Source organism: Eriocheir sinensis, chromosome 19 (assembly GCF_024679095.1).
Source record: "Eriocheir sinensis breed Jianghai 21 chromosome 19, ASM2467909v1, whole genome shotgun sequence".
In the NCBI taxonomy this organism is placed as follows: Eukaryota; Metazoa; Arthropoda; class Malacostraca; order Decapoda; family Varunidae; genus Eriocheir; species Eriocheir sinensis.
The window spans coordinates 842,832-852,600 of record NC_066527.1 but is presented as its reverse complement, the minus strand read 5'-3'; the positions used below and the strand labels follow the sequence as shown (position 1 = coordinate 852,600).

The window sequence follows — 9,769 nt, the reverse complement described above, 5'->3', positions numbered from 1 at the left end:
AAGTCATAGAACGGAAAGGAGAAATAAAAGAGAATGAATAGAGGAGGAGGAGGAGGAGGAGAAGGAGAAGGAGGAGGAAAATAAAAGAGGTAGAAAAAGAGAGAGAGAGAGAGAGAGAGAGAGAAGGGCAATGAACGTCACTAGGGAACGAAGACTAACCGAACCGAACCGATTTTTGTGAAGTATTTTTTTTTCGTTCAACAATCTCCTCTTAAACGCTAAACGCTGAACGATAAACTTAACGATAAACTTAACAATAAACTCAACGATAAACGATAAACTCAAGGATAAAACGAACTGTAAACTGAACACTATACTAAATTTTAATGACGAGCTAAACGATATACGCTATAATGAACGCTGTACGCTATAATGAACGCTGTTTTGAACTCTGAACACTATAATGGAAGATAATCTGAACTCTGAACGCTATAATGAACGATAAAAACTATAATGAACAGTAAAAACTATAATGGACGGTAAAACATAATAAACGCTATAATGAACGCTAAAAACTATAATCATGGACGCTTTAATGAACGGTAAAAACATAATGAACGCTATAGTTTACGGTAAAACATAATGAACGCTAAAAACATAATGAACTCTATAATGAACGCTAAAAACTATAATCATGGACGCTATAATGAACGGTAAAAACGTAATGAACGCTATAGTTTACGGTAAAACATAATGAACGCTATGCTGAACGTTAAAAACATAATGAACGCTATGGTGAACGTTAAAAACATAATGAACGCTAAAAACATGATGAACGCAATAATGAACGCTATAATGAACCCTAAAAACATAATGAACGCTATGGTGAACGTTAAAAACATAATGAACGCTAAAAACATGATGAACGCAATAATGAACGCTATAATGAACGCTAAAAACATAATGAACGCAATAATGAACCCTAAAAACATAATGAACGCTAAAAACATAACGAACGCTAAAGTGAACGCTTAAAACATAATGAACGCTAAAACACATAATGAACGCTAAAAACATAATGAACGCTAAAACACATAATGAACGCTAAAACACATAATGAACGCTAAAAACATAATGAACGCTAAAACACATAATGAACGCTAAAAACATAATGAACGCTAAAACACATAATGAACGCTAAAAACATAATGAACGCTAAAAACATAATGAACGCTAAAACACATAATGAACGCTAAAACACATAATGAACGCTAAAAACATAATGAACGCTAAAACACATAATGAACGCTAAAAACATAATGAACGCTAAAACACATAATGAACGCTAAAACACATAATGAACGCTAAAAACATAATGAACGCTAAAACACATAATGAAAGCTAAAACATAATGAACGCTAAAACACATAATGAACGTTATAATGAACGCAAAAAACATAATGAACGCTATAATGAACGCTAAAACATAATGAACGCTAAAACACATAATGAACGCTAAAAACATAATGAACGCTAAAACACATAATGAACGCTAAAACACATAATGAACGCTATAATGAACGCTAAAAACATAATGAACGCTATAATGAACGCAAAAAAACTATAATGAACGGTCAAAACAAGAAGAACGCTACAGTGAACGTTAAAACCCATAATTAATGCTATAATGAACTCTAAAATCATAATGGACGCTAAAGTGAACGCATGCGCCATAATGAACGCTGCATAACACTGACATAACGCTACATAACCTGAACGCCGGACCTGAACGCACCTCGCCCGCCTTGCCGTTCGTTCGTTGCATTCGCGCGTGCACTTAATCACCGCCCCTCGAACGCTCCTTTTGTAAGCTCTCGGCATAGTGTATTGGCGGGTTGATATATATACATGGCTACGTTTGTTTGTTATTTATTGATTTATTGTGTGAGATCTGGCTTGTGTATGTAGTTGGGGATGGTTGGTATATATATTATTCCGTTTATTTGTGTATTTGTTATTGTTATTAGCGATAGTAGTAGTTGTTGTGGTTGTAGTAGTAGTAGTAGTAGTAGTGTTAGTATTATTGGGGTAGTAGAAGTAGTAGTAACAGTAGTAGTAGTAGTGGTGGTGGTAGTAGTAGTAGTAGTAGTAGTAGTTTTGTTGTTATTCCCTTTCCTCTTTTCCTTTCGCTTTTTTGCACTAATCATCACTTTAGATATAGTTTCCATATGCTCATACCATCAATTTATTCCATACGCTTCGCTAACTATTTTTCCATAAACTTCGCCTCGTGTTCGTCATCGCGCTGAGCTGCGGGCAATAAACGTGAACCCAGACGCACCGTTGGCCGCCTCCGTCATTGCATCAGCAGCTGGGTTCATTGTACAGAGCTGCCTCCCGTGAAGCCTCTCCCCGGGCCGCTTATTTCTGAAGTGTACGTGTGATTGGCGCCGCCCCGAGCCGCTGGGCCGTGGCTGACGCGCGGGTTACAAGGGCGTGAAGGCATTGCTGCTACATGGTGAAGTGGGCGTTGCTGCGTCGTTGGGCCGGCCAGGTCAAGTAAAGTTACGTTAGGTTAGGTTAGGTTTGGTTTGGTTGGAAGTCACACGGTGCAATTTCCCCGGCAAAAAGTATACCAATGTAGACCTAAATTAACCTAAAACCTAACATTATCTAACCTAATCTACTTATCTATATCAATCTTCTAATTATTATTCGTATTTCCCGGCAAAAAGTATTAATATAGAACGAAATTAACCTAACCTTAAACCTAAACTGGGCCTGTCGCTGACCACTGGTACAGCTCAGGGATACGCCGCCGCGCCCTCCTGCCTGGCCCGTCGCTGCCGCCGCGTTGATGTTGCCGGGGCAGCGTCGGCGGCGGGGTTGTCATATCCGTCCACGCGGAGACAACCTTGAGCCTTGAATGCGCGGCGTCGGACTCCCGTGCGTCACCGCGGCCACACACCAGCCCTCATCGCCTCAGTGCGCTAAACAGATACATTCTCCTCGCTGCCGCACGTGAAAATCGAACTCTTTCATGATTCTTCTATATTTCGTTACTGGTTACAAATATTTTCTACTAGTTTTATGTTCCTCGAGTTCTTTCTGTTTTTCTTTATTTCCTTACCTTACGTGCTACGAGCCACGTGTAAATTCAGTTTTTTTGTGTTTGTTTGTTTTCTTTACTTTCTTATGGACTGCCTGCTCTTCGCCGCTCCATGTGTATATTCAGATCCTTTTCATGGTTATAATCATTTACTGAATGGTCATATATATGTGTGTGGGTGTAGGGCTGAGGTCTGCATCTCCATCTGCTTGTCTGTCTGTATCTGTCTGTCTGTCTATGTGCCTATCTCTCTGTCTGCGTCTGCCTGTCTGCCTCACCTCTGTCTGTCTGTCTCTCCTGAGGTAGCTGTCTTTTTCTGTCTTTCTGTCTGTCTGTCTGTGTACGTCTGTGTCTACCCTACCTCTGTCTATTTGTATATCTATCAGTCTGTCTGCATCTATCTGTCAACCCAACCTCTGTCTGTTTGTCTTTTTCTGGCGATCTCTCTGCGTCTATCTGTCAACCCAATCTCTGTCTGCCTGTCTATCCTGAGGTATCTATCTTTTTCTATCTGTCTGTCTGCGTCTCCCTGTCTATTTATTAATCCTCATATCTTTCAAAAACCCGAAGTCCGTCACAATGAGATAAAATAATAATGATAAAAGTCGGAAAAACAAACTCTACCGGATTCAAAACTTTTTTGAAGCAGATTATTATTAGCGTTGTGAATAGCGATGTTTGTCCGGGGATAACACAGAGAGCGACTAAGTGAATGAGTTAATTAATATTTCATCGGCCTGACAGAGAGAGAGAGAGAGAGAGAGAGATTTTCTGTTCCCATTTTTCTTTTTCTTCATCTTCGTTTTCTTTTCGTTTTCGTTTTTTCTTCATCTTTTTTCTTTCTTCTTCGTTTCTTTTCTTAGTTTATTTCTTCATCTTCGTTTCCTTCTTCTTCGTTTTCTTTTCTTTTGTTTTTTCTTCTATAGAGTAACACGATTTTTTTGTTTTTATTTTTTTCGTTCGTTTTTTCTTTTTTTCTTCTCGTTGGCTATCTCTCTCTCAGAAAAAAGGCTCGCTCTCTCGCTCTTCTCTCTCTCTCTCTCGCTCTCTCTCTCTCTCTCTCTCTCTCTCTCTCTCTCTCTCTCTCTCTCTCTCTCTCTCTCTCTCTCTCTCTCTCTCTCTCTCTCTCTCTCTCTCTCTCTCTCTCTCTCTCTCTCTCTCTCTCTCTCTCTCTCTCTCTCTCTCTCTCTCTCTCTCTCTCTCTCTCTCTCTCTCTCTCTCTCTCTCTCTCTCTCTCTCTCTCTCTCTCTCTCTCTCTCTCTCTCTCTCTCTCTCTCTCTCTCTCTCTCTCTCTCTCTCTCTCTCTCTCTCTCTCTCTCTCTCTCTCTCTCTCTCTCTCTCTCTCTCTCTCTCTCTCTCTCTCTCTCTCTCTCTCTCTCTCTCTCTCTCTCTCTCTCTCTCTCTCTCTCTCTCTCTCTCTCTCTCTCTAAACAAGCAACTGGAATTACATGGAGCGGTTTTTTCTTCGTCTTGTTGACTTAATTTGTACGAAAGACACACACACACACACACACACACACACACACACACACACACACACACACACACACAGAGAGAGAGAGAGAGAGAGAAGATAAAGAAAAAAACTTAGAGAAGAACGAAAGGAAAAATAAAAAGGAAGCGAAGAGAGAGAGAGAGAGAGAGAGAGAGAGAGAGAGAATGAGGCGTGCAAGTTAAGAAGAAAGCCTGATTAAGCGGCAATTTTTCATCCCCTGTACACACCTTTGGGCTGGGCAAGGTTTAGATACTCCAGACTTTTACCTTGATTAAGTGTACACAACAAGCAAAAAAGTATCTTCATCCTCTCGTCCCCGTGTACACATGGCAAAAAAAGTATCTTCACCATCGCTCATTTAGATATACGTACTCACACGGCAAAAAAGAATGTATAAAAAAAATAGTCATCCCTTCTCATTTTCGGACCAAGTCAAAAAAAAAGTATTGTCTGCCTCATTCATTTAATTATAGAAAGGCAGCTACAGAAACACCTTAACAACATTCATCCAGTGACTGCGCAGCGCATTTTTAACTCGGCAAATAGTCAGCTTAGTTTTGGTCGTTACTTGTGTGTCCGCTACGACGCTGGTGATAATATAACAGAGCGTAATTGTGCTAGGAATGCTATGTTTTCTGATTTTTCGTGAATTAATTGCACGGACAGCTGGAAACGGTACCATCCCACTAACACCAACGCTGCTGGTAATAGATCGGTCTTTCCTCCCTCTACCATCCCATTAACACTAACGCTGGTCTTCCCTCCCTCTACCATCCCTCTAACACTAACGCTGCTGGTAATAAATCGGTCTTTCCTCCCTCTACCATCCCTCTAACACTAACGCTGCTGGTAATAAATCGATCTTTCCTCCCTCTACCATCCCATTAACACTAACGCTGGTCTTCCCTCCCTCTACCATCCCTCTAACACTAACGCTGCTGGTAATAAATCGGTCTTTCCTCCCTCTCAGGTAAGAAGCCGCGCAGCCTGTCCAGTCTGTGCGCGATGGGCGAGCCTCTGATGATCGGGGACGGGCAGCAGCGGCCCTTCCTCTGCGGCGACGCCCCCGGCACGCCCTCCTGCCCCACGCTGTACAAGTGCAACGTGCAGCCCGGTGAGTGTGTGAGGGGAGGGTGTAGGTGGGATGAGACTAGTTCACCATGGACCGATCACATACTAGACTCGCGATCGTCTAGGCTTGTGTTCTCTCCAAATAGGCTCTTTTTTTAGTGTTTTATGATATTTGTAAGTTTTGTTTGTTTTTTTCTTACGTATTAATCTCTTAAAACTTTATTATTTGTATTGCATTATCTAAGTTTTGCTCAGTACAAGACGTATATATATATCTATCTACCTATCTGTCTATCTGTCCGTGTGTGTGTGTGTGTGTGTGTGTGTGTGTGTGTGTGTGTGTGTGTGTGTGTGTGTGTGTGTGTGTGTGTGTGTGTGTGTTCTTACCTAATTGGTCGAGCTGTTTGATTGTTTTTTCTTTTCGTTTCTTTTCAGTCTCTTATTTCCTCCTTACAATCCGATCTCCTTTTAATTAAGAGTTTCGGTATCACGTTCTCTCTCTCTCTCTCTCTCTCTCTCTCTCTCTCTCTCTCTCTCTCTCTCTCTCTCTCTCTCTCTCTCTCTCTCTCTCTCTCTCTCTCTCTCTCTCTCTCTCTCTCTCTCTCTCTCTCTCTTTTTTCCTCTGATATTTATCTTTTTTTCCTCCTTTCCTCTCTTTCTTCTCTTTTCTTCCCCTCCTCCTCCTTTTCCTTCTCCTCCTCCTCCTCCTCCTCCTCCTCCTCCTCCTCCTCCTCCAAGCCTCCCGTGTAAAGACTTTGTAAGCGATTTTTGAGCGGGAATTAATCAGCCTTGGAACGTCTATTAAGGGGAGCATGAGCTTAAGTATAACTATGATTGCGATGCCTAATAAAGCCTTCAATTCCTTTTCGTCTCTCTCCTTGCGCCGGTATGAGATTGGATTCTTTTATTGTATATGTATTTTTTTTATTGTATTTATATTTTTATTTTTAGTATTGAGCTGGAATGAGATTGGATTCTTTATTATTATTCTGTTTTATTTCCGAAGGCTTTGAATGATTTTAAACTCTTGGAGGGAAAATAATGAGTGAATATTTATTTTTTTCTCGCTATCATTATTATTATTATCATCATCCTTTTTATTTATTCTTTATTTCATGTTTTTTTTCTCTATTTTCTTATTATTTCGTTTCTTTTTCTATCTCTCATTGTCATTCTGTTTATCATTCTCTCTCTCTCTCTCTCTCTCTCTCTCTCTCTCTCTCTCTCTCTCTCTCTCTCTCTCTCTCTCTCTCTCTCTCTCTCTCTCTCTCTCTCTCTCTCTCTCTCTCTCATATACATAAATTTCCCAGAACGTTTCATCATTTATCTTTAACGTGTGTATAGGTTTGAATCCCTTCTCACGTGTATTCCGATCCCCTTCTCGTCCTTAACCCTCTGCTTCCCCTTGTCTCACTAACGGCAGATCGCTTGTGTTCATATTAAGTCTATTATCTCGTTTATGGCGCTCGCTCTCTCCCTCTCTCTCTCTTTCTCTCTCTGTCTCTCTTCCTCCCCCTTCGTGTGTGTGTGTGTGTGTGTGTGTGTGTGTGTGTGTGTGTGTGTGTGTGTGTGTGTGTGTGTCTCTTAATGCGCTTATGTGGTGTGTTAAAGACGCCATAATACTGTCAGGAAGGGTTGTGTGGGGTGAGTTCTGAGGTGTTACATATGTGTGTGTGTGTGTGTGTGTGTGTGTGTGTGTGTGTGTGTGTGTGTGTGTGTGTGTGTGTGTGTGTGTTTATAATCTTCCTCTCTCAGTTTGTTTTGATGTCTTTCTGTCTCTGTGTTTGATGTATTTCTCTCTCTCTATCTTTCTTTCTTTCTCTGTATCTCACTCTCTTTCTCTGTGTATTAATGTCTCTTTCTGTTTTTAAGTATGTATGTTTTTTTCTTTATCTGTCTTCCTTTATTTGTGTCTTAATGTCTGTTTGTTTATGTCTGTCTTTGTCTCTGTTTTTTTGTCTTTATATAAGTGTCAATTTCTACCAATATATATTCTCAGTTTCTTTTGATGTCTATTTCTGTCTCTCTGTGTTTCATGTATTTCTGTCTCTATCTTTCTTTCTCTGTATCTCTCTTTCTCTGTGTGTTACTGTCTATTTCTGTCTCTCTGTGTTTCATGTATTTCTGTCTCTATCTTTCTTTCTCTGTATCTCTCTTTCTCTGTGTGTTACTGTCTATTTCTGTCTCTCTGTGTTTCATGTATTTCTGTCTCTATCTTTCTTTCTCTGTATCTCTTTTTCTCTGTGTGTTAATGTCTGTTTCTGTTTTTAAATAAGTATGTTTTCTGTATCTGTCTTCCTTTCTCTGTGGGGTAATGTCTGTTTCTTTACGTCTCTCTCTGTCTTCATTCTTTTGTCTTTATATACGTGTCAATTTCTACCTTTATACCTACGTTATTTTCCCTCTTAATGCCCATCTTTGTAAATATATTGAGACTAAACCGAGAAAATCAACATAAACGTCACTTCCCTCTCTTTTCCCAGGTGTCTATCTGAATGTATTGTCAGTAATTACCTATATACATAATTTCTCCTTCACTATATCCATCCATTCTAATGATCGTAAACTAAACTAACAGAATATACAAAGTCATAATGAAAGCACTTCTTCTTTTCCAAGGTCCTCAGTGTAAATGAATGCAAGCAAAACAATATAATATACAAAACAAACACTTCCTCCTCTTTTCCAGGGACCATCTACGTAAATAAATGCAAACTAAACTAATAGAATCAACAAACAAAAGTACTTCGTCCTCTTTCCCAGGGTCGAACTATACAAACAAATCCAAACTAAACTAAGAAAACCATTATAAACAACGTATTTTCCTCTCTCTCTCCCCCAGGGCGTGACTATGGCGTGTGCTGTGCCGCCGTGGACGAGCTGAAGAAGCCAGGCCAGTGTCCGGTGGAGGGCGGCGGCGGTGTGGTTGGCGTGGGCGGCGAGGAGGAGGAGATGCGGTGCGGCGCCTCCTGCCTCCACGACCTCCAGTGTCCCTCCACCCAGAAGTGCTGCATCTCCGACATCTGCGGCCAACACTGCGTCCAGCCGGCTAATCTGACAGGTGGGGAGTTAGGGGTTTAAGGGGGTCGTTTCACAGGTGTTAGCGTCAGGTTTGTGTGAGGGAGGGGGTTAGGGACTTGAAGGGGACGTTTCATAGTTGTTCTTTCCATAAACCCAATGTAACTTTCTTCGCTCATTTCTCTTCCTTTCTCTTCTTAATCCAGTCACTCATTACTCACTTTCCACCTTGTCTTATTCTCTCATCCTCTACATCTACTCTATTCTTCCCGTAAAGCTTACCGTAACATTCTTCACTCATTTCTACCTCTCTTCCCTTAACCAGCTTCTCAAGACTCGCTTCCTACCTTGCACTATACGCTCATTCTCCCTACCCATCATATCCACCAATTCTAGTCTTCCCTAACGTAGCCTTCACCCTGTTCTCCCTCTCTGACTCCACCCAACCACTCAGTAAACCTTTCTCTATGCCCCATCCAGCGTGTCTGCAGCAGAAGATGATCGCCGAGCTGCTGGTGGTGACGGAGCGGCAGGGGAAGGGCTACGTACCTCAGTGCAAGGAGGAGGACGGTCTCTATATAGCTCGCCAGTGCTCCAGGAACGGCCTCATCTGCTGGTGCGTCGATCCGCAAGGAAACAAGGTGCCTCGGTCCCTCGGCGCCGCCCACGAGGTCTCCTGCGACAATGAAACACGTGAGTCTTTGAGCCTGGCTATTCTTGGGGCGTGAGATTGGACGGAGCTGTTGTTTTGCGTTAGAGGAGAGAAGAAATGAGTGAGCGACTGTGCTATTGTTAGGGCGTTAGATTAAAAGGTTTCGATGTTTTGCGTTGGATGGAGGAGAGAATATGTAAGCGAAAGCCTCATAGTTTGGGGTGTGGATTTGAAGGCGCTGCTCTTGTGTTTTGCGATGAGTGAGGGAAGAAATGAGTGAGGGAGGATGCTGTTATTACTGAGATGGAAGATTGAAAGGCTGTGTTATGTTTTGCGTGGAGTGAGAGAGAGAATATGTGAGCGAAAGCCTTATTGTCTGGGGTGTGGATTTGAAGGAAGGCGCTGCTGTTGTGTTTCGCGTGGGGTGAGGGAAGAAATGAATAAGCGAGGATGTTGCTATTATTGAGATGGGAGACGGGAAGGT

At 41.7% G+C, this 9,769-nt stretch overlaps 1 protein-coding gene across 9 annotated transcripts in view; it reads left to right on the top strand.

The window, feature by feature from the left end:
• Positions 1 to 9,769, top strand: part of LOC127000504 (uncharacterized) — a 195,281-nt gene that overhangs the window by 125,788 nt on the left and 59,724 nt on the right. For all 9 annotated transcript variants that reach the window (XR_007754252.1, XR_007754251.1, XR_007754250.1 and 6 more), the window contains exons 6-8: positions 5,515 to 5,658; positions 8,458 to 8,676; positions 9,114 to 9,326. Coding sequence is in view for 2 of the 9 variants with exons in the window: in XM_050864233.1 (XP_050720190.1) it covers positions 5,515 to 5,658; positions 8,458 to 8,676; positions 9,114 to 9,326 (576 nt within the window). In the remaining 7 variants the exon portion in view is untranslated. The remainder of the gene's footprint in view (positions 1 to 5,514; positions 5,659 to 8,457; positions 8,677 to 9,113; positions 9,327 to 9,769) is intronic.